At 40.9% G+C, this 25,474-nt stretch overlaps 1 protein-coding gene across 1 annotated transcript in view; it reads left to right on the top strand.

The window, feature by feature from the left end:
* Positions 1-25,474, top strand: part of LUZP2 (leucine zipper protein 2) — a 443,808-nt gene that overhangs the window by 360,393 nt on the left and 57,941 nt on the right. Inside the window, 2 exon segments of the mRNA XM_074955173.1 lie at positions 158-232; positions 2,573-2,737. Of these exon segments, the coding sequence (XP_074811274.1) occupies positions 158-232; positions 2,573-2,737 (240 nt within the window).

Genomic DNA, 25,474 nt, shown 5'->3' with positions numbered 1-25,474 from the left:
AAAATATCCCTTTGGGGCTTGGTCATCTGGCAAGTAATTTTAACTTTAATCTGCAAAGTTAAACACTTTCCTCGCTCTCAGGCCTAGCATGCAAAACGACTGGGGAAATGATTGTATTGTAAATTATATCAACTACTTTTTTTTTTTATTCCCACAGGCCCAACAGCTCACAGACCTGGAGCAAAAGTTAGCAATTGCAAAAGACAAGCTGGAAAAAGCCGCCCTTGACAAAGTAAGAATTTATCTGGGTGCTATAAACATGTTTAGCTCTATTCGCTATGGACACTTCAGTGTAACTTGACAAAGAGATACAAATTAAGGCATCAGTTCTGCAAAGACTTACACATGCACTTAATGTACTCGAAACAGTCCCGCTGAAGTCAATGGAACGAATCAGTGCATAAAATTAAACTCAAATGTAGGGTTTTCAAGATTGGGATCAATAAGATTAAAAGTAAACTGTCTGAGAAACTCGTATCAAGCCGAATTCTAAGGTTACCTTGCAACAAAGAGATGTTGATACTTGATCAACTTTTGGGCTAGATTTTAGCATTTAGCCACAGTCCCAAGCATGATGTAGTGTGGATGTATATAACCCCATGGGAATTACTGAGCCAAGTCCATCCCTCACCTCCTGGAAGTGTAGAGGAAATGTACAAACTAAGCTATCCCTTGAGATTGCATGGCATTCTTCCCTCAGGGCACCCAGGTAGCTGTGCAGGCCACTTATTGGTTGTGGAGTGTTGCACAATGGATTTGCCTCCCTCAGATGCTTTTGGGGTGTGTGGAGGAAGAATCATTGATCTCCTACTGCTTTCCTATTGGATGATTTTTATTTACTTACTCTGACAAGCCTACACAATCACTGCACTGAGTTACAGATTTTTCCCCACCGTAAGGAAACAGGAAAACTATTCTGTTTTTTCCTATTTTTTCTTTCCTTTTAATCTTCTGTCCATCTCTTGTTTCTGTGATTATCCTCTTTCTGATATGAATAGTGCTTTTGCGTCACACCCTTGGGTAGTTTTCATACTGGTGTTTTTTCTCTTGAATAAAACCCAAGTTGTGCTTTCCTAGGTACCAGACAGGTCCGTTTATGGGATTTATCTCTAGATTCTAATTCGGTGGAAGCAAGGTGGGACTGATAATTCAGTTCTATTCTTCTCTAATAGATAACACATCATAGTTATCAGGATATAAAAAATGGGGAAAAAATCTCAGGACGTTTGTTATTGGTTATTTGGCTTAGCAGTGCTAAAGGCATGCTGAATTGCACTAGATATAAGCAGCTAAATTACTTTAGATGCACCTGTAATGTAATGTGGCCCTTTCTTTCTCTCTCTATTTTACATGTTACTGTATGTTTGGAACTATCAATATAAGGTACTTATCTGGCCCCCATTATCATAGTATCTGAGCACCTCATAATCTTTAGTGTATTTATCCTCACAACACTCCTTTGAGGAAGGGAAGTGCTATTAACCCCATTTTACATGGAGGGAACTGAGGCACAGAGAGGCTAAGTGACTTGCCCGAGTTCACGCAAGGAAGCCTTTGGGAGAGCAGGGAACTGAACCAAGGTCTCCCAAATCCCAGGCTAGAGCCCTACCCATTGGGAAATCCTTCCTCTCTTTGCTTACAGCACATCAGTTGGACAGTTTCATTAGTTTATAAGAGAGTGGTCTGCATCCCTTTCAATAAGACTGTTATACCATAACTCTTTTGGAGTATTGTGCCACTCATTCAGGATACTCAGTATTTCTATCTAAATGGGATATTTAACTTTCTCTCTTTCTTTATTAAAAAAATATCACTCAGGATCCAAGAATTGTGAATGGTAAAATGAGCTGCTGTTCTCTCAATATGTAGGAGGCAGTCCCTATAATTATACCATAACTCCTGGTATAATTATAGGAAGTGCCTCCTAAATATTTTGAGAACAGCAGCTCATTTTACTATTCACAATTCTTGGATCCTGAGTGTTTTTTGTTTTGATCTGGACCATGGTAATTTTAAAATTTCCCAATCCAAACCAAATTATGGATATATTATTAACTATGTGACAGCATAATTGCATCTGAGAGAGAGGATCTTTCTGTCACAATAAATACACTTCTGCAGAAATACTGAGTATCCTGAACGAGTGACACAAAACTACATACCCACATATATGTGTGTGTGTTTATAAAACACACAAATGAACGTCTCTTTCTCTCTAGCAATCCTAAAAACAAAGGCTGTTACAACCCTGATGTTTGGTAGATTAAACCTTAGTTCCTTTTAATATAAGTAGTCTTTAAAAAATGCTCTAGAATAAGATATCCTGGTAAAGTTGTATGAGAATAGAGGAGAGTTTACTATGACTTTCCCAGTCTGTTTGATGTGCTGTGTACATACTGTAACCCACCCGGCAGTTATGTAAAGGGTGAATTAAATTGCTTTAATTTCCTGCTTTAATAAGAAAAAGATTCCTACAGCTGTTGCCAAGTGTTTGATTCAGAGCAGAAAGAAAACAAGCTACACTGTTCACTATAGCCTATCTTTAAGAGCTGATGACTTCTCATTTTCCCAGGAGTCACAGCTGAAAGCTCTGAAGGAGACTGTACAACTCTGCCTGTCTTCCGTTCTGCACAATCAACCACCCGCTACGAATATAATCCCTGCAAAACCAACTGAGAAGCTGACATCCCAAGTTACAAATGGCTCAAAATTTCCATTTCAAGTGACAAACACCAAGGTATAATTTTCCCCTATTTATTTTTTTAAAAAACAGTTTTGATCATTTGTCCTGTAAGACCATCGAAGTGGAACTAACAAGGATTTTAAATTCATTGAAAGATTAGGATGAATTTGAAGATAATTCTAAGCCTATTTCTGATGTCACTAATGTTACTTTTAAAAAGTTGGAAAATAGCTAATTTTCTTGCTGGTGAACAAAATTCTGTCTCTGCTGTTAAATGGAGGAAGGTGGGTTTGTGAATACAATAATTGATTACATTAATTCATATTGGTTTTATAATTAATTGCCAGGCACTGAAAATTGTGTTTGATGATGTACAGGACTAAATGGCAAGAAAATTTGTGCCCACCATGTCTTCCATATAGATGATAGACTTAGAAACACAAGATGCAGTGGGAGGCCCAAAGGAAGGGAATCTCTCTTTGTTTTTCTCGGTTTGCTGATTGATTACATTTGGGGGCCATGCAGAAGAGGTGGCTCTTTACGAGTGATCCCAAGGAAAGCACACTGGGCTTCGGAGAATGTGCGAGGCATATGGGTGCTGCATGGAAGGAAAAATGAGACAATATGATCTAGTGGACTTGAGCTTGGATCTAGAGCTGGGAAAACATGGGTTCGAACCCTGTCTTTGATATTGATTCTCCTCCAGTGCCTGTGTTTTCTGCAGGGTTCAATCTCGTATGTCTACTCTCAGGCAACTTATGAGTACACCTATCAGATCAGGTCAGCAGGAAAGATAAGTGGGGAAATATCTAATTTGAGGGTCTTGTCAGGGTGTAGGTCTGAATTGGCGCTTGGCTTCAGGATTTAGGCAGCTGCTTACATGCCCAATAGGCACCTAGCAGACTTTGTTGGTGGAAACTTAGGTGCCTCGGGAATTTAGGTATTTACAGAGTTAGGCAGCAGCTATGTGTATGTATGGGGAGGTGAATATCTAAATTTTAGATTTAGCAGTTAGGCACCTAAATCCCTTTGTGGATCTAGCCCCTAATCTCTGCAGAGTGTAAGGGTTTTACTATGATCAATAATAACAGTGAACAACAATTATCTTAATTTTTATTTATAGAGTCATATTTTGCCCTCATATTGAATTGTGCAAATCTAGGAAAAACTATTGGTTTCAATAGAGTTATTTGAGATTTACAAAGAAATAACTGAGAATACATAGAGTGTATTCATTCCAAAGGATCATAAAATACTTTCCTAAACTGTATATAGGAATCACTTCACCCACTGTAAAATGCAGCCATCTGTAAAGTGGGATATGGCAGCTGTATACGTGCATAATCAGTTCAGAATTTTAAACAAGGATTTAGTGAATCTTTGCGTCCAATTAAAGCTGCAGAGTAATTTCAGTAGGCTGAATATAATTATCCAATTAGGAATTTGATGAGGACATGGAGTCTCTAATAATTATTCATGCAGTTTTTAATGAGCATGCATGGTCACAACCTTCTCATGCAAAAGAACAGTTCAATATCTTCATTAATGATCTGGACGATGGCGTGGACTGCACCCTCAGCAAGTTTGCAGATGACACTAAACTGGGAGGAGTGGTAGATATGCTGGAGGGTAGGGATAGGATACAGAGGACCTAGACAAATTAGAGGATTGGGCCAAAAGAAATCTGATGAGGTTCAACGAGGACAAGTGCAGAGTCCTGCACTTAGGACGGAAGAATCCAGTGCACCGCTACAGACTAGGGACTGAATGGCTAGGCAGCAGTTCTGCAGAAAAGGACCTAGGGGTTACAGTGAATGAGAAGCTGGACATGATTTAGCAGTGTGCCCTTGTGGCCAAGAAGGCCAACAGCATTTTGGGCTGTATAAATAGGGGCATTGCCAGCAGATCGAAGGACATGATCATTCCCCTCTATTCAACATTGGTGAGGTCTCATCTGGAGTTCTGTGTCCAGTTTTGGGCCCCACACTGCAAGAAGGATGTGGAAAAATTGGAAAGCGTCCAGCAGAGGGAAACAAAAATTATTAGGGGGCTGGAGCACATAACTTATGAGGAGAGGCTGAGGGAACTGGGATTGTTTAGCCTGCAGAAGAGAAGAATGAGGGGGGATTTGATAGCTGCTTTCAACTACCTGAAAGAGGGTTCCAAAGACGATGGATCTAGACTGTTCTCAGTGGTGGCAGATTACAGAACGAGGAGTAATGGCCTCAAGTTGCAGTGGGGGAGGTTTAGGTTGGATGTTAGGAAAATCTTTTTCACTAGGAGGGTTGTGAAGCACTGGAATGGGTTAGCTAAGAAGGTGGTGGAATCTCCTTCCTTAGAGGTTTTTAAGGTCAGGCTTGACAAAGCTCTGGCTGGGATGATTTAGATGGGGATTGGTCCTGCTTTGAGCAGGGGGTTGGACTAGACGACCTCCTGAGGTCTCTTCCAACCCTGATATTTTATGAACAGCATCTCCGGGAACAAACACTGTGCCTTTTAATAACACCATAGGGGATTACTGTTTCAGTGCTACTTTAGAAGAAAGAGAACCCCTTACTCTGCTTCCTGCAGTATCCTGAGATTTTCTTGGCGGTCATAAAGACCAAGCCCCACCGTGTTTAGTTTGTGAGATCTTAGGAGAACCCCTTCCTGAAATCCTATGTCTGCAGGATTCTTTCTTTTTATTATACCAGTAAAAGTTTTATATATCTGTTTTGCTTCACCAATTGCTGTTCTGCCATCATGCAAGAACAATAATGCTTAGTAATAAGGTCAAAAGACCACCGTTCATCTGGCTAATTTAGGTGTAGTGTCATAGACTTCAGACTGATACTGTCCAGCTCTCATTGGCTTTACAGACGTGACTGCAGTGCAGATTTTGAGGGGAGTGGAAATAAAAGCAGTGTAAAATGGAGTGAAGTTTTTTTTTTAAGTTCTGGGTTCTGAAAAAAAAACTAATGTATATCTGATTTTCTCTGTATTGTTGCAAATGTTGTATTTGTTGCATATTGCTATTTATAAAACTTTGTTATGTCAGTATTTCCATGGTAATACTGTCTACAGACATGAACAGGTAGGCTTCTGTACATCTGTCCACAGGAGTATGTTTGAATTAGAAAAGCAATATTGCCTCTTCCTTAGTCATTGTTCACATTTCTCTGCACTTGGCACATGCTGGGAAAATGTCTGGGAAAATAATGGTTCTCAGTCCTGTTGTTCTACCCATTGACAAGCCATTATTATAAATCTGTGCATTATCTGTGATTATAAAATCACTGAAATCTGCTACTGTGAAATAGGTTGTCAAAGAATCATAACCTGGGCCAGAATTATACTCTCTGTACCTGAATTATATTATGGAAGACTTTTCATAATTCCATCCATTGCTATGTATGTAGTCCTTGACCTTGTCTTCCTATTACAAGCTAACTAGCCCAAGATATACATGTGTACGTTTTTCCTTTCCTTCACACTCTCATGCACATTTTCACATGGTAGACTAATTGTGTGTGTGTGTGTGTGTGTGTGTGTGTAAATTTTTTAATATAAAGATAGGGACCTTCAGTGGAAAAATGTTCATGAATCCTGTCACTTTTGATAAGTGTCAGCTTAACCTTCAGGGGAAAATGTGACACTTTGCCTGGTAAATACCTTAACTTCAAAGGATTACTCATCCAGCTTGAAAAATTGCTTTTTAAAAATGTCAAATGTATATACCACGTACAAATTAAAATTTATATTGTGTGGTCTTTACCACACATGGACAATAGTCACTGGAATTGGTGTTAGTTCCTGTTAGAGAGCATGAATGAGTAGATTGTACACTTGTATCCATGGCTGACTGTTACAATATTATAGGGTGGTTTTGGCACCTCACCTCCTAGTGTTTTGAGAATCAACTTATCACAGGCAAAAAGGTGGGGAAGGAGGAGGATGTGGCAAGAAGATTGCTTTTCTTGCCACTAGCCAACAGGAAGAATTGAATATCTTAATTTTTATCCACAGATTTGGTCTGTGTGGAGGTTGTTGATATGAGAAAATTTATCTCGATAAAAATTACAAGCTGTGGAGTTGGCTAGCTCAGGAGCTTGGAGTATTGGTCAGTAAAGAAATTCTCACATTTAGGTCATGGAAATTATTCAAATCCAGTGATTGAAAACATTACAATATGAATTCCATTTGGTGTCATATGTTAAATGAGTTGGTGATCTTGAATCCAATTTTTAATGGACAAGACAGAGTTCAAATACCAGAAATTACCCTACCAGTAATTCACATCCTTACTGTCAGTCTAAGAGAGGATAAAAATTAAATAGTCATGGGTGGACTTTTCTTCCCAATTACTGAACTGGACACTCAATCAGAGTTGGAGATATGTAGGCAGGACAGCGTGCAGAAGCTCACACTGCCATTTCTGCCTCTTACTTCTTCCTGGGATAACAAGAGGGCAGGAATATCAATCCAGAATTTCTATTGCCAGGGCTGCTATTGTCATATTTCCTCCAGCTCTAAAATTCACATACTTTTAAAAAAAGCAACAAAAAAAGAGATACAATTGGGAGAAAAAGAAGAAACACTGGTTGATTGAATTTATTTTTCTTCATAAAGGACAACTGGAAGAAAACACATTGTCTCAGCTAAATCAATATATTTTCTGATCAAAGAGGCTTCGACTGTAAATAACACTTCCACTACTAATGTATGTAAGTGGTCAGAGCATCTACCACTACAAATAAACAACCTAAGGAACAGTCTGTGGGTGCAAGAGAGCCTCATCTAGAGATCCTGTCACTAAGCCTGAGCTGTGAGAGTTCTCAAATTCTGAAACAGAGCTCTGCTTTCCTATAGCAATTCTTAGCTGATGTTTGGTCTCTAAGGGGCTATAGCTAGCTGTCATAAGTCATGGTGTCCCCTACAACATCCAAGACAAGCTTAAAGCAAAAAGCAAAGAAAGTCTGTACCTCCAGGGCCAGAGTCATGGAGGAGACATCTGCAAGATGTACCCCAAAATTGATATTTCAAGGAATAAGATATGTATCAGTTGACTAGCTGATGCTATGGTGTCTTTTCCCAAATGTACCGCCTGGCAAAGAAAGTCCTTCTGCCCTGGTGGATGTCCTGTGATCTGAGGACTCGCAGCAATTTAGGGATTTGAAATCCCTGAGAGTTTCATGCCCAGAGGAGCAAACACTAACCCTTCCAACGCTACAGGACAACTTGGAGGAAATGCCACACAGGGATACTAAGTACCAAGCCTCAGTTTAGAAAAACCCAGATTTGGCTAGCATGTGGCTCATTTTTCTCTAGTAATATACAGTATTACCAACACGGGTACTATTATCACAAGCATTACGATTTTGTCAGGAATTTTGCTTCAACTGCTGCAGTTTCCCCTTTCGGCCACTAGAGAAGCTCTAGTTTCTGCCTCGGATGGGAAGGCATAGGCTTGGGGGAGCGGAGGCAATGGGCACCTGCCAGGGAACAGGGGGACCCTGAGTAACGATGAGAAAGAGTTGGGGACCACATGCACAGAGCAGATGGGGCCTGCATTTATTGTGTGCATATCTGTTATGCATTTAAAGTTGAATTTTCTACCTGTAATTGTCACAGGCTCATTGAGTGTGGGCAGGGGGATTAATAAACTAGAAGACTGACCAAAAAACATAGTTTGGCTAAAAATCATATCTATTTTTAAGAGTAATCTCTTGATTTTGGAGGTTCTGATTCCTGAAGTTTGAACTCTTGTAGTTTGCAACACCATATCTGTTGCTTCTCGAAGGCAGCATAAGCAGTTTTTTAGGCTCTGGCTCGTCCTTTTTTTCAAGGAGATTAGGTGGGACCATGTCTGTGACAGTAAAAACACCAAGGAGAATGTGACTGTTGAGTCATATTTTGTAATAATTTCGAAGATCTTCCCAACACAACAGTTATTTCCAGTATCCTGCTACAGTTATTTAAGCAAATACAGTAATGTATCATTTCAACTATATCCCCTTGTGGAAGGTCAAGAAAAAATCCAAAATCAGAACAAATGATTTTTAAAATAATTTTTGTTTGCTAAAATTAGAACCAAGGCTGCTCACATCATTTATCATAATATCCCAATTTAAATGCAGGTTTTGACCTTTTTTGCACAAGGCAGTCGCACGTTCTTCTATGAAGAACAATAAAACAATACAAATTTAATTATGGGATTATTTTTATCCTAATAAGAGAGAGTAGTGATATAATGAAAACTTTTCTAATGTGTATAATTTTTTTTCTCAGGATGACCTCTGTTATCATAACATGTTGGAAAACCTCATTTTTGAAAATTACTTTTCTTAGCAACAGCTTGAAATGTATTGCCTATGACATTATGGCATTGAGCACCAACACATTTCTTGTTTGTAATAATCCCGTCACTTAGACTGAATGATGTGTGTCATTCAGCAAGTAACATTCTTTTGAAATGAAACAGATTTCAACAACAAGGGACATACCACGCTACTTTTAGTTCATTTGCTTTTAACAAAGGGCTTTTGAAATGAATCTGACAGTTCGGTACACAAAATGTGACTTTGTCTTTATCCCAGATGGACACCATGAACCTCCCATTTCTTCTCCAGACTGTGTCCATGACTGAATTCTTTCCCAGTTTTTCCTTCTGCCTAGCTGACTGCTTCTTCATTATTGCTGTCTGTGAATCATCCACCCCAACTCTGTTGGTGTTTCCCTTGGCCAAGTCCTCTTTTTTTCTCTGTATTCACCCCCAGGATGACCTCATCCATGCTTTTTCTCTCTCATCCCACCTGCTGATTGCTGCAGACCTCCTTTTCCCCAAAACTTACATCTCCCTCTGGATCTCCTGTTCCTCCTTCAAACTTAACAAAGCTAAATCTGAATATATAATTTTTCTTCCTCTACAGTTGCCCTGTCCGTCTAGTGTGTCTGACTCTCACCATTTCCCTTTTTAATCTATCCAGCATGTTGAAATTATATTATTATTGTTATTTAAATATTTTTATTATGGTGGCACCTAGAGGCCCCAGTCAGTGATCAGGGCCCCCACTGGTCTAGGAACTGTGCAAATACATAATGAAGACAGTCCCTGCCCAAAGGAACTTACAATCTAATCAACTTTCTTTCACCATATCCAACACCTCTTCCTCACCCACTCCCACCACAGCCAGAATCACTTCTTTGTAATGGCTCCCCGCGTCTCTGTGTATCACATTTGAACTCACCACCTTCACTTTCAAGGTACTGCACAGCTCTGTGCTCCATTTACTTTCACACTTTGTCCTGGTCTCTCAGTCATGTGTTCACCATTTCTTTTAGTAAATGGTTAAATCCAGAGGAAGTGTCTTCTTACTTCTACAAAGCACAAGGCAAACTAATGGCACTATATAAATATTTAATAATCTTTCATTTAAGGACTTCAGGACTGGTCTTTACTCAGGCAAGACTCCCCGGTGTTTCACTGGTAGTTTTGCCTGCATAAAGATTTCAGGATCGGGTGCATAAATACTTTTAACCTGGAGACTAAAAACTCCATCTTCCAGTCCTTTTTTTCTCCACATCATTCACCGTATGTTTCTGCACTAACCCAAGACAAAATTAAGACCCCAGATACAGGCTGCTTTGGTTTGTCTCCATCGATGATTTCTACCTAAAAGGCCAAGTTTTGCTCTCAAAGGCGCATGTGCAACCTCCTTGCATTACTTGGACTGGTATCTCCAAGTAATTCAAGAACAAAATTTGACCAAAAGTCGCTTGAAAAATCCTCTACTACTCCTGCAGAAGGAGTTCAAGAATTAATGTGATTGTTTCAGGAGAGGATAAGGGGAGGGGTCATTTAAATTTGTAACAGGTCCAGTTTATGTGCGTTTTTTTCTGTGTTCTGAAGAAAGAATTCCTCTGTAAGTGTTGTGGAAATGGGGACAGAAAAAAAGAGCATCACTGCCATTTGATTTGCTCTAGCAAAGGATGATTGCTGATGTATTTATAAATACTACTATCAAAACTTGGTGTTTTATGTAGAAATCATCATCATCCCCTACTGCACATTAGCCCAGTGTGCTGTGTGAGCTTTTTTTTTTTTGGTCTTTCTTGAGAATGATTTGGAAGCTCATTGTGGCTGTTCCCATGTCTTAAATCACTTCTTTTATCTGTTTCAGAGTAACAGCCGTGTTAGTCTGTATTCGCAAAAAGAAAAGGAGGACTTGTGGCACCTTAGAGACTAACCAATTTATTCACTTCAGTGTAGACAAGCCTCTTCCATTTCCTCAGAACGCTTCCTTTACACGAGAGTAGCTCTTTTGCTCCAGTGATGAATTTAAGGAAGATTTTGTGAGTTGACCTTAGGTGCTAGAAAATGTTTAATATCAGCATTCATTAAACCAAAAGGTAAAGCTGTTTAGTTTTATTGCTAGTTTTAAAGAAGTCTTCATTATTAGCACATTAGCTTTATAGATAAATAGTTTTTATAGCCAACTGCAACCAGAAGAATTTGGAAAAAAAAAAACTTGACATTATTTAACCAAAATCCTTAAAACACTGTAGTTTTCTTGAATATTTAATGTCATAACCTTTATAACGTCCAGTAATTCAAAAGGCAAGCTGACTCTCTGACCTCCCTTCTTCAGCTTTATTAAAAACCCCATTATTCCGCTTGAATGTCATTCTTTGCCTTAATATACTATTGTGTAAAACTGTAGATAGGCAGAGTTGCTATTCTAAAACGTAGCTGAGAATTGCACAGCTGTATCCAGTATCCTTGTCTTCACTTGACACTCTAGAATGAGAGGTGTGGTCAGTTGAGTGAGGAGGTGACCGGGAGCCAGATATTCCCAGTCTCTTTTCCTGACTGTGATTGACTAACAGCTTTACTCTGGAGAAGTCATTTAACTGGACTGTGTCTATTATGGCAATAATAGATTTATTTCTAACCTGTATCTTATTTCACTGTATCTAGGCCCCATCACCATGCATCTAACTAATGTACTTCACAAGGATGCTGTGGGGCTATATTTATTTATTGTTGCAAAGCACTATGAGAACAGCAGATGAAAAATACTATACAAGTTTATTGTGTTTAATCTCGAATGGATGCAGATCTTTGGGTGCAGTCCAGGCTATGCTCACCACAAGACTAAGGACATGAAAAGATCACTTGAAGCCATCTTTGGATCCTCAAAAGCAGCTGAGGTCCAAAATAGTCCCCACTGTTACTTAGAGCAACTTCTTGGCTGTTCTAAGTTCTGCTGTCTGCCATAGCCTTCTAGAGCAGTGGTTCTCAAACTAGGGCTGCCGCTTTCTTCAGGGAAAGCCCCTGGCAGGCTGGACCAGTTTGTTTACCTGCCGCGTCCGCAGGCTCGGCCGATCGCGGCTCCCACTGGCCGCGGTTCGCTGCTCCAGGCCAATGGGGGCTGCAGGAAAGGCGACCAGCCCATCCCTTGTCCCGCGCCGCTTCCCGCAGCCCCGATTGGGCTGGAGCGGCGAACCACAGCCAGTGGGAGCGACGATCGGCCAAACGTGCGGACGCGGCAGGTAAACAAACTGGCCCGGCCCGCCAAGGTTCTTTTCCTGAACAAGTGGTGGCCCTAGTTTGAGAACCACTGCTCTAGAGGCTTTGGCCACACTTTCTTCCATCCCCAATATGCCTCCTGTGTCCGGCATACAACCAGAGAGAAACTGAGGTCACTTTACCTATATTTCACACATTTTTAAAAATGTTGTTTTGACAAAGAGCATTACTTAGTATCTTTTTATAATGACTAGCCAAATGGCAACTGAAATAATTGATGGACAGACTTTTTTTTTATCACTTTGTCTAAAATATTAGAGTCGTGTTCAATAGGAATGGATAGGAAAACCAATATAAGGTAAAACTTTCTGTTAAATTTTAAACATCTTACAGTTTGGATACACTGTCTTTTACAAAAAATAAACATACACATCCCCATATGTTTGGTCCCAGACAGGCTGCCCAAAGTATTTTACTGTTCCATTTGCTGCTAAGAATAATGAAAGTGCAACTAATACAAAGCAACAGGGGATATATGTGTCTATGCATATTCTGTGGTAGTAGGCCTATTTTACGTTTACAGTACCTTTTTTCTAGCACTGTCTTATGATATTATAAGATATGAACTGTCAAGGTTCCTCCCACACTCTGAACTCTAGGGTACAGATGTGGGGACCTGCATGAAAACCTCCTAAGCTTACTTTTACCAGCTTAGGTTAAAACTTCCCCAAGGTACAAATTAATTTTATCCTTTGTCCTTGGAATATCCACTGCCACCACCAAACTCTAACTGGGTTTACTGGGAAACGTAGTTTGGACACGTCTTCCCCCTCAAAATCCTCCCAACCCTTACACCCCACTTCCTGGGAAAGGTTTGGTAAAAATCCTCAGCAATTTGCATAGGTGACCACAGACCCAAACCCTTGGATCTGAGAACAATGAAAAGGCATTCAGTTTTCTTACAAGAAGACTTTTAATAGAAATAGAAGTAATTAGAAATAAAGGAATCACCCCCGTAAAATCAGGATGGTAGATACCTTACAGGGTAATTAGATTCAAAACATAGAGAATCCCTCTAGGCAAAACCTTAAGTTACAAAAAAGACACACAGACAGAAATAGTCATTCTATTCAGCACAGTTCTTTTCTCAGCCATTTAAAGAAATCATAATCTAACACATACCTAGCTAGATTACTTACTAAAAGTTCTAAGACTCCATTCCTGTTCTATCCCCGGCAAGAGCAGCATACCGACAGACACAGACCCTTTGTTTCTCTACCTCCTCCCAGCTTTTGAAAGTACCTTGTCTCCTCATTGGTCATTTTGGTCAGGTGCCAGCGAGGTTACCTTTAGCTTCTTAACCCTTTACAGGTGAGAGGATTTTTCCTCTGCCCAGGAGGGATTTTAAAGGGGTTTACCCTTCCCTTTATATTTATGACACGCCCCCCAAATCTCAGCTAGGGTGAAACACTGGCTGGGATTTCCTCCTGGAGCTCTAGGAATAACAGAGTTAATAAGACACATGCATCTCTAAATATACTACCAAGTACATAAAGATGAACAATATTTTCTACATCTCAAGGACAATTTTAACCAGTTGATTCTGGGAAACTTCCACGGGAGAGTGCATCAGCCACTTTGTTAGAAGCTCCTGAGATGTGTTGGATGTCGAAATCAAAATCTTGAATAGCTAAATTCCACCGAAGAAGTTTTTTGTTATTTTCTTTGACGGTGTGAAGCCACTTCAGTGCAGCATGGTCGGTTTGCAGGTGGAAACGCCGTCCCCAAACATATGGGCATAGCTTTTCCAGAGCGTAGACAATGGCGTAACATTCTTATTCACTGACTGACCAGTTGCTTTCCCTCTCAGACAGTTTTTTGCTGAGAAACACTACAGGGTGGAATTCTTGATCAGGTCCTTTCTGCATTAAAACTGCTCCCACACCACGCTCGGACGCATCTGTGGTTACTAGGAATGGTTTGTCAAAGTCTGGGGTCCTTAGTACAGGGTCAGACATGAGTGTCGCTTTAAGCTTGTTAAAGGCCTTCTGACACTTTTCGGTCACTGAACGGCATTTGGCTGTTTTCTTTTTGGTTAGGTCTGTCAGTGGGGCGGCGATTTGGCTGTATTGCGGTACAAATCGTCTGTAATAAACGGCCAAGCCTAAGAAGGATTGAACCTGTTTCTTTGACTTTGGGACAGGTCACTTTTGGATAGCATCCACTTTGGCCTGTAGGGGGCTGATAGTTCCTTGACCCACCTGGTGTCCAAGGTAAGTCACTCTGTTTAGGCCTATTTGACACTTCTTAGCCTTAACAGTTAGTCCTGCCTCCCTTATGCACTCAAGGACTTTTTGTAGATGTTCCAGGTGGTCTGCCCAGGAATCCGAAAATATGGCCACATCGTCAAGGTAGGCGAATGCATATTCTCCTAATCCCGCTAGGAGACCATCTACAAGTCTTTGGAAGGTGGCGGGTGCATTTCGCAGCCCGAAAGGGAGTACATTAAATTCATACAGCCCGAGATGTGTGGTGAAGGCTGACCTTTCCTTGGCAGATTCATCTAGCGGTACCTGCCAGTACCCCTTGGTTAAGTCCAAGGTAGAGATGAACTGGACCCGTCCCAGTTTCTCTAATAGTTCATCTGTGCGTGGCATTGGATAGTTGTCTGGGCGAGTTACAGCATTTAGCTTATGGTAGTCCACGCAAAAACCTATTTCCCCATCTGGTTTGGGAACTAGAACCACTGGAGATGCCCATGCACTTCCAGAGGGGTGGATTACACCCATCTGTAACATATCCTGGGTCTCCCATTCTATAGCAGTTTTAGCTTGAGGAGACACCCGGTAAGGTTGGACTTTAATTGGGCGAGCATTACCTGTGTCAATGGAGTGGTATGCCCATTCAGTCAGTCCTCGGGTGGCTGAGAACATTGGCGTGTAGCTAGTGCACAGCTCCTGGATCTGCTGTCGCTGCATACGCCCAAGGGTCATGGAGAGTTTCACCTCTTCCACACCACCAGCACTTTTCCCTTCATAGTAGACACCTTCAGGCCACTCAGCGTCGTCTCCTCCCTGGGCTGTAAACTGACAAACCTTTAATTCTCTGGAATAAAAGGGCTTTAGAGAATTAATATGGTACACCTCAGGCTTTCGGTTGGAGGTGGGGAATGCTATGAGATAATTAACAGCTCCCAGGCGCTCCTGGACCGTGAATGGCCCTTCCCACGATGCTTCCATTTTATGGGCCTGGAGCGCCTTTAAGACCATGACCTGGTCCCCTACTTTGAAGGAACGCTCTCTGGCATGTTTATCATAGCAGGCTTTTTGCTCTTTTTGAGCATCCTGTAAGTTTTCTTTAGCAAGGGCTAAAGAGGTTCGGAGGGTGTTTTGTAGGTTGGTTACAAAGTCCAGAATGTTAGTTCCTGGAGAAGGTGTAAATCCCTCCCATTGCTGCTTCATCAACTGTAATGGCCCTTAACCTCACGGCCATATACAAGTTCAAATGGGGAAAACCCTAAACTGGCGTGTGGTACAGCTCTGTAGGCAAAGAGCAACTGTTGCAACACTAGGTCCCAATCATTGGAGTGCTCATTTACGAATTTACGTATCATGGCCCCCAAAGTTCCATTAAACTTCTCCACCATGCCATTTGTTTGATGATGGTAAGGAGTGGCAACCAAGTGATTTACCCCATAAGCTTCCCAAAGGTTTTCCATAGATCCTGCCAGGAAATTAGTCCCTGCATCTGTGAGGATGTTGGAGGGCCAACCTACCCTGGCAAAAATGCCTGCTAGTGCCTGGCACACACTTTTAGCCCTGGTGTTGCTTAGAGCCACTGCTTCCAGCCTTCGGGTGGCAAAATTCATGAAAGTCAGTATTTACTGCTTTCCTCTGGGTGTCTTTTTCGGAAAATGACCCAGAATATCCACAGCTACTCGCTGAAATGGAACTTCAATGATGGGGAGTGGCTGGAGAGGGGCTTTGACCTGGTCTTGGGGTTTTCCCACTCTTTGGCATACTTCACAAGACCGGACATAGGTAGAAACATCCTTGCCCATTCCCTCCCAGTGGAATGACCTCCCCAAACAGTCTTTGGTCCTGTTCACCCCAGCATGGCCACTAGGGTGATCGTGGGCTAAGCTCAAGAGCTTGGCCCGGTATTTAGTTGGAACTACCAACTGTCTCTGAGGATGCCAGTCTTCCTGGTGTCCGCCAGAAAGAGTTTTCTTGTATAAAAGTCCTCTTTCTACAACAAACCTGGATCAATTAGAAGAGCTGAGAGGCGGTGGGTTGCTCTGTGCCGCCGTCCAAGCTCTCTGGAGGCTTTCATCTGCTTCCTGTTCGGTCTGGAACTGTTCCCTTGATGCTGGAGACATCAGTTCCTCATTGGATTGTGGACCTATGCTTGGTCCCTCTGGAAGCGATGTAGGGGATGGGGCTGTTTCCGTTGACTATGAACCGCTTTCCACTGGTGCACTACGTTGGGATTCAGGCTCTGGCTGAGCCTCTTGTGTAGGGTTATCGGCTGCTGCCAGTTCAGGTTCGGTGGGGCCCTCTGGTGTTGAGGTTGCAAGTACTGGATTCACTGCTGGCAAATGGTCTGGTGCTGGTTGTTCCGCTGGTTCCGGTTTTGGGACTGGTTCCGTCTGGGTCTCTGGGACTGGATCTACTACTGCTGTTGCAGACATTGGCCTGGGGTCCGGGTCCATCACCTCTGACTGGGTCCTGATAGAAGTTTCCAAAACAGAGCTAGGCCTCACGGCTTGTTTAGCCTGGCTACGGGTGACCATTCCCACCCTCTTGGCCCGCTTCACATGATTGGCCAAGTCTTCCCCCAACAGCATGGGGATGGGATAATCATCATAGACTGCAAAAGTCCATGTTCCTGACCAGCCCTGGTACTGGACAGGCAACTTGGCTGTAGGCAAATCGAAAGAGTTGGACTTGAAGGGTTAAATCGTCACTTGGATCTCTGGGTTGATTAAATTGGGGTCCACTAAGGAAGCATGGATAGCTGACACTTGTGCTCCGGTGTCCCTCCATGCGGTGACCTTCTTCCCACCCACACTAACAGTTTCCCTCCGCTCCAAGGGTATCTGGGAGGTATCTGGGCCTGCGGACCTCTGGTGTGATCCCGGTGCAATGAACTGTAATCTGTTGGGGTTCTTGGGGCAGTTGGCCTTTACATGTCCCAGCTTGTTACATTTAAAACATTGTCCAGCTGACGGGTCACTGGGGCGAAATGGGTTGCTGGAGAACGGGGTGGTGGGACGATAAGGGGTCTGGAGGGTTCTTTGGGAGGTAGGTGGGGCCTTGGGCGGCCCCCGGTAATAGGGTGTGGTCTGGGGTTGTCCCTTCTGGTCTCTGCTCCAACTGCGACCAGTTTTCTTCTTCTCTGCCACCTCCAGCCATCTGGCTCCAATCTCTCCTGCCTTGATTACAGTTTTGGGCTTCCCATCTAGGATGTATCTTTCTATTTCCTCAGGAACCCCCTCTAAGAATTGTTCCATTTGCATTAGGAAGGGCAAATTTTCTGGAGATTCAACACTTGCTCCTGATATCCAGGCATCCCAATGTTTCACAATGTGGTAGGCATGTCGGGTAAATGACATGTCTGATTTCCACCTTTGGGCTCTGAACCTCTGACGAGACTGCTCGGTCTTTATCCCCATTCTGACTCTCGCCTTGGATTTAAACAGTTCATACTTGTTCATGTGTTCTTTAGGCATTTCAGCTGCCACCTCAGCTAAGGATCCACTGAGCTGCGGCCTCAGCTCTACCATATATTGGTCAGTAGAGATGTTGTACCCAAGGCAGGCCCTTTCGAAGTTTTCTATGAAGGCCTCAGTATCATCGCCTGCCTTGTAGGTGGGGAACTTGCTGGGATGGGGAGTGGTACCTGGAGAAGGATTGCTAGGGTTTGTTGGTATATTCTGCTGAGCCTTGACCTTCTCCATCTCCAGTGCATGCTTCCTCTCTTTTTCCCTCTCCTCCTCCACATGCTTCCTCTCTTTTTCCTTCTCCTCCTTCTCCAGCCACATGAGTTCTATCTGTCTTTCATGTTCACTTTGTTTTTCCTCAGCCTGAAATCTGGCTAATTCCAGCTTTTGTCGAGCCGTGGATTTTGTCATCCTAACCTCTCTGTTTTTAACTAACTTTACACCCGAGGTTTAGAAATAAACAAACAAAACTTGGCTGTAAAATTTTGCTGTGCTGGAATAGAATACCTATTCTCTGATAGTGATTGTCAGCCTACAGAAAAAGACAATTCCCTTTGTCTCTGCTCTGGCCCCAAATCAAAGCAAAAAACCTCCAACTACTTGGAAACCTGCTTACCAGCAGCCCAAAGGGAAAAAAAATTCCTTTTCAAACTTGTGCTCCTTGTAAAAAGATCAAAATCCTAGAAATAAAAAAAAGCCCCTGCCACTTTTGTCGCCAGGCAAATGGGTAGAACACCCCTCCTATTTACTTTTAGGAAAAAAAAAACCTTCTGGTTTACCAAGACTGTGAATTTCCCTGCAGGAGGTTAAGTACCCTGCCTCCAGGCAAAGAAAACCTGCAATTCACAAAGATAATCCCCTTTTGTCTCTGCTCTGGCCCCAAAGCAGAGAAAAAACAAGCTGCTTTCCAGCAGCTCCAAAGGAAAAAAAAATTCCTTTTTAAAATCTGTATTTCTAGTTCAAAAAATCGCTTACTTTTACCAGCTTAGGTTAAAACTTCCCCAAGGAACAAATTAATTGTATCCTTTGTCCTTGGAATATCCACTGCCACCACCAAACTCTAACTGGGTTTACTGGGAAACGTAGTTTGGACACGTCTTTCCCCCCAAAATCCTCCCAACCCTTGCACCCCACTTCCTGAGAAAGGTTTGGTAAAAATCCTCACCAATTTGCATAGGTGACCACAGACCCAAACCCTTGGATCTGAGAACAATGAAAAGGCATTCAGTTTTCTTACAAGAAGACTTTTAATAGAAATAGAAGTAATTAGAAGTAAAGGAATCACCCCTGTAAAATCAGGATGGTAGATACCTTACAGGGTAATTAGATTCAAAACATAGAGAATCCCTCTACGCAAAACCTTAAGTTACAAAAAAGACACACAGACAGAAATAGTCATTCTATTCAGCACAGTTCTTTTCTCAGCCATTTAAAGAAATCATAATCTAACACATACCTAGCTAGATTACTTACTAAAAGTTCTAAGACTCAATTCCATGCCCGGCAAAAGCAGCATACCGACAGACACAGACCCTTTGTTTCTCTCCCAGCTTTTGAAAGTATCTTGTCTCCTCATTGGTCATTTTGGTCAGGTGCTAGCGAGGTTACCTTTAGCTTCTTAACCCTTTACAGGTGAGAGGATTTTTCCTCTGCCCAGGAGGGATTTTAAAGGGGTTTACCCTTCACTTTATATTTATGACATGAACAAATACAGTGAGTGTCTTAATTCTAATTTAAAATGGCTTACAAAGCTGAATGTAATTGCCAAAACAATCTCAAAGGAATTTTGTTGCTAAGAATCCATTAAAGATTTATATGAATATTAATATAGTCCCCTTATATGTAACATATATTATTAATTAACTGTTATAAGGTTTCACTTAACACATCTAATAGGCTAACTAGGAACATTAGAGTTGCCGTTAAGTATTCCTCTCTTGAATCTGTCTAACACAGATATAATTTAGAAAATTTTCACTAGGAAAGAGTATTAATTGCCTCCAATGAATCGGGCAGTTTGACCTTTAAAACACAACCACAGCCTTTACATCTTCTGATAATTTAATGGAAATGTTGTATTGAATCATCAGCCATTAAAAAAAAATCCACAATGCCTTGGACGTCAACAATGAAGGAATTCAATTAGCTTTTTTCTTGAATGATTTGAGAAACAATCTGCTGGCCTAACATGAAGTCCTGGCAACTCTCAAGAGCTAAACAGAACTTCATCTCTGATTTTACATTTGAAATCTAGCAAAAACTAAAAAAGTTATGTTTGACTTTTATGAGGAACCAATTTAAACAGTCTGACTGAAGCTAACCTCCTAAGACTGGAAAAACTGGCCTCCAAAGGCTCATGAAAGAACATACAATATTGAGAAAAACAAAAACACAAAATCCCACCACAAAACCTGAGCCTGAATTGGCTGTGTGGAAATAGAAGATTTCTTGTTAAGTAATCTTCATGACCAGCACAATTACAAAATTAATAAATATTTAATTTTTGTCATTACTGAATGATCTGGGATAGCTTGCTAAGCACTTAACATATCCTGTAGTGACTTTATTCTGTTCACGGCCTGGAGATAAGGGCTGTGGCTTTATACTCAGGGGCTCCCCAGTTGATAGAACAACCCCCAAGGGCTGCTGGCAGCCATAGTGCAACCTAGAAAAGCCTATAGGTTCATCCCCAATAGTTTCTTATCCTTTTTACAATCTACAGCAAAGTCTCTTTCTGGAATCTAGTACTTGCTGCCACATGGATAAAAGACTAGAAATGGTCAATAAGAGACATTTTACTTGGATTTTTTTCTATTTTTTCATTGAAAATATTATTCAATGAAAAACTTCTAGACATCTTCATATGTGACTAGAGCTTGTTGGGAATTTCCAGCTAAACATTTTTTTCATAGGAAAATTCTGATTTGTCAAAACTGAAATGGTTCTTGGGAAAGGGTCAGTTTTGACGACTCTCCTGGTACAAAGACATTTTGAAAGAAAAGTTTTTAAATTGTCGATATGGGATGTTTCAGCATTTTCAAAATGAAAAGTTTAGTTTTTTCATTTGAAAGGCTTTTTGTTTGAAAAATTTAGTTAGTACTAAAAACAGGTATTTTTTTTCTAAAAAGTCACAAACCAACACAGAGCATTTTAAAATTATTGGAACAAAACATTTTGATTGATTTGATCCAAAAATGTTTGTGGGTTATCCATTTGGGGAAAGTTTTACGATTTTAACTTTTCATCCTGATTCAGGTTGGGACAGAAAAATAGTTTCCCATCCAGCTCTGTGATCTCACCTTCTGTGAACCATGGCTCTTCTCCCTCTCTAATTCTTTCTGATATTTGTGCTTTTTCAGCCTTGTCTTTCTGCCATTACAAATGCTACCTCTGTGACATATTGTAACCTCCATAGTTTTCTTATATTTGTCTGGGTAGACTGTAATTGCCTATGAAGCATTCTGTGATATTCTGTGTGACTGATGCTTTACAAACATAAAATGTGTTGTATAAATGAATGTTCATTAGCCTATGACTAATTACTTTTTCCTATCATGGTAGTTGCCAAAATCAAAACACTATCATAGCAATAAGTTTCTCTGAATACTTCAGTTTCTTCTGAAATGTGATTGTCAAAGAAGTATAACATTGAATTATGTATCCAAAAGCTGCTTGTAACAGTGTGCTGGTGGTGCTCTCCTGGCTCATGAAGCATCCCACTTTCACTGAAAGCTAGGGAGAGTCAAATCAGCGGAACAGCGAAGCAATAGAAAGTTCTTACATCTGGGCCAAATTGTGAACCTATTTAAGTCAAAGGCAAAACTCTCATTAAATTCAGTGAGTTCAGGATTTACCCCTTAGGAATTATTAAAGAAAAACTAAACCACCTGTCATAAATATAAAGGGAAGGGTAAACACCTTTAAAATCCCTCCTGGCCAGAGGAAAAAATCCTTTCACCTGTAAAGGGTTAAGAAGCTAGGATAACCTCGCTGGCACCTGACCAAAATGACCAATGAGGAGACAAGATACTTTCAAAAGCTGGGAGGAGGGAGAAAAACAAAGGGTCTGTGCTGTCTGTGTGATGCTTTCGCCGGGGACAGAACAGGAATGGAGTCTTAGAATTTAGTAAGTAATCTAGCTAGATATCCGTTAGATTATGATTTCTTTAAATGGCTGAGAAATTAAGCTGTGCTGAATAGAATGGATATTCCTGTCTGTGTGTCTTTTTGTAACTTAAGGTTTTGCCTAGAGGGATTCTCTATGTTTTGAATCTAATTACCCTGTAAGGTATTTACCATCCTGATTTTACAGAGGTGATTCTTTTTACTGTTTCTTCTATTAAAATGTTTCTTTTCAAGAACTGAATGCTTTTTCATTGTTCTTAAAATCCAAGGGTTTGGGTCTGTGGTCACCTATGCAAATTGGTGAGGATTTTTACCAAACCTTCCCCAGGAAGTGGGGTGCAAGAGTTGGGAGGATTTTGGGGAGAAAGACGTTTCCAAACAATGCTTTCCTAATAAATAAACCCATATAAATGTTTGGTGGTAGCAGTGGAAGTCCAAGGGCAAAGGGTAAAATAGTTTGTACCTTGGGGAAGTTTTAAGCTAAGCTGGTAAAAGTAAGCTTAGGAGGTTTTCATGCAGGTCCCCACATCTGTATCCTAGAGTTCAGAGTGGGGAAGGAACCTTGACACCACCAAAAACAGGGAAACCCACACAGTAAATTGCATTATTCTCCAAATCCAATACTTAGAACTCTCCCTGTAATATAGGGATATTCAGAGACAGAGATTTCATCATCCTTAAAACAGCCTTTGGTCCATCTAGTTACAGCTTTAGCCATTTTAAGTGAAAAATCTACTGTAATCTTTCCTGGACAAGTCTCTCCAGCTTTTGCAGAATCTAAACCTTCATTTAAAAAAAAAATGACTGTAGCCCTTAGGATTTCTTGCTAAGTGTGCAGAATGACCGCTTCAAAGCTGCTACCACCAAGCAACAGGTGGTGCCCAACCAGCGGAAGATTAGAGTGGGGATGAAGACTTGCTGAGTGGAGAGAATGGCTTGCAATGGTCTGTAGTTTAGCTTGAAGTGCTATTTCAAGTATTTCAGCCTAGCAAATAAATGTAGTCCTTTGGCTACTAGGTGTTGAATAGGGCTGGTCAAAAAATTGGAATGAAACATTTTCCTGTCAGAAAAGGAACTTTCATCACAATTAAAAATTTCTGCAGGAAAATATTGTATTTGGTGAAATTTCCTATCAGGGAAACTCATGATGTAGGATGCTTCAATCACATGGAAAAATTGCAATACATCAGAGAGAGATTAATCTCACCTTGACCAGAAACAAAGGTTTCATATTGGGTCAACAAACTGTGAAAGAAGCATTTTGATTCAGGAATGTCAAAACATTTCATTTCAATAAAAAATGTTGACACAAAATGCTTTAACATTTCCAAATTGAAATTCTCTAATTTTTTTGTGCTGCAAAATGTTTAGCTATTTCAACATTTTGTCTCAATGTGTATGAAAAACAAATATTGAAATATGGGAAATAGAAATTCTGGTTTTCACTCAGCTCTGGTGTTGTGTAAGGTTTTCAAGTCATTTCTTAAATAATGGTGACCATATTTAACTTCTCATCTCCTGGTACTTTAGTGACAAATAAATATCTACAGCTACTACTAAACAAATGTATACCATAAAGTAGCCTACAGTGCAATATCAATACCAACTTGGCTACCCGCTAACAACCTTATAGTCTGCAATACGATATACTGAAGTAACATATTGTTGTCAGTGAAATGGGACAGTTCAAACTATTATTTTTTATGTATCCATAGATTTTTAAAGCCAGAAAGGTCTATTATGAACATCTCGTCTGACAGTTTGCATAGCAAAGGCCATATAATTTCACCATAACACATGAGTCTCTATAGCTTGAGCTACATTTTATTCTAGCAGTTTACTTCTCCCCTAGAAACTCTTTAATGGTGATATCTTTGTCCACAACACTGGGAATTAATGAAAATTACAACCTTCATACACATTTAACTGACATTTCTTTCTGATCCTGTAATATTGTGGTTCAGTGTGAATCACTTAGGGCCAGATTCTGCCTTGGCCTTACATGGGTATGCAGTGGGAGAAAGGCCAAGGGGACTCTTCCCTCCTCCCTTCCATGGCCCATGTAACAGCCAGACAGAATTACAGACCCTGCTCCCTCCCTACTCCCAGCAGCTGCATGTTGCCTCCTATACAGTAGTAATCAGAGCTAGTAAACCAGTCAGCAAGATAGGGGTAGTGAGCTCCACTGTACAAAGGAATGTAGCAGCAAGCACATGGAAACAGTGCCCCTCAGTGCTCCAGGAGACATTCTGCTTGCTTAAATGAAAACACTTTCTGGTACTCCAGGAGGTCACAATCCAGCCTATAATTATTAGTTATTGTTTAGATTGCAGAATGCAATCTACCATTTGCTAAATGCATTCCAAACACAGAGGAAGATGCAGTCTTTGCTTCAAAGAACGTACGGCCATATCTTCAGCTGGTTTAAATTGGCTTAGCACCATTGAAGTCAATGGAGCTGTGAAGAATTACACCAGCATGGGATCTGGCCCACAGTCTAAAAAGATAAAACAAACAAAAGTTTGCAGGAAAGGAATTCTCTTAAACACATCACACTCCCCTGAGCTCAGATTCAAATGGGAAATGTTCAAATGGCTCCAGCATTAACAATAAAAAAGATGTGTTAGAACAAATGGTGCAGAAATAAATTAATGTATTTGTAAATAGTCTTTCAGGCATCTGCCACTTTTCCCTCCTCCTCATACTTCTGTCACTACCATCTTCCATTATAAAGGATGCCCTTCATTTTCAATCAAAATGTACTACTATCCTGCATAATCTTGCTATTTTCTTGCTTCATTATTATTCTAAATTATTTACAATAGCAGCCTCAATTGTTGCAGTGAATCCTGGCCAGTTTGCCTTTTGAAAGTTCCGTCGTGGGTTAAGCAATGACATGATTTCGAGAAATTCACTCCTAATATGGATTATAACTGGTCGATGCTGACTTTGTGGAAAGTTACCAAGAATAGATCCAGAGGCATTCTGACGGATTCTAAATTAGTCTTTGGTGAGGAAACAGACATCCAGGTTGCAGTCTCCGTTCCAGTGAGCAGAATGAAAAGTGCCTTTGTCTTTTGGATCCAAAAGGCAATGTGTGTCTTGATGTGTTTGATTGCTCAACTGTGTTGGCCACAGTATCGTTACTTTCATAGCCCTGAATCATGAGGTTGCTATAGAAATCACCAAGATATATAGATGGGTGATAAGCTGTGGAGAGAAGGCCAGTCTGTATTTGGTAGTTTATACATGTTAACTACCATTATCTTGATGATTCTACCAATGACATGATTCCACCAAAGCCCAATAATTTAGATTGTTTCACCCAGCTCATTCAAATAGCTGCAAGAAAAATCCTCCCTTGCAGCCATTGAAAAGGATGCCTCCCTTGCTGGAAATCAGAAACAGAAAGATTATTAAAGATGTACCAAATGAC

The sequence above is a fragment of the Natator depressus genome, chromosome 6, assembly GCF_965152275.1.
Source record: "Natator depressus isolate rNatDep1 chromosome 6, rNatDep2.hap1, whole genome shotgun sequence".
NCBI lineage: Eukaryota > Metazoa > Chordata > Testudines > Cheloniidae > Natator > Natator depressus.
The sequence above is the reverse complement of the archived record's forward strand: the minus strand, read 5'-3'. Positions and strand labels throughout refer to the sequence as shown.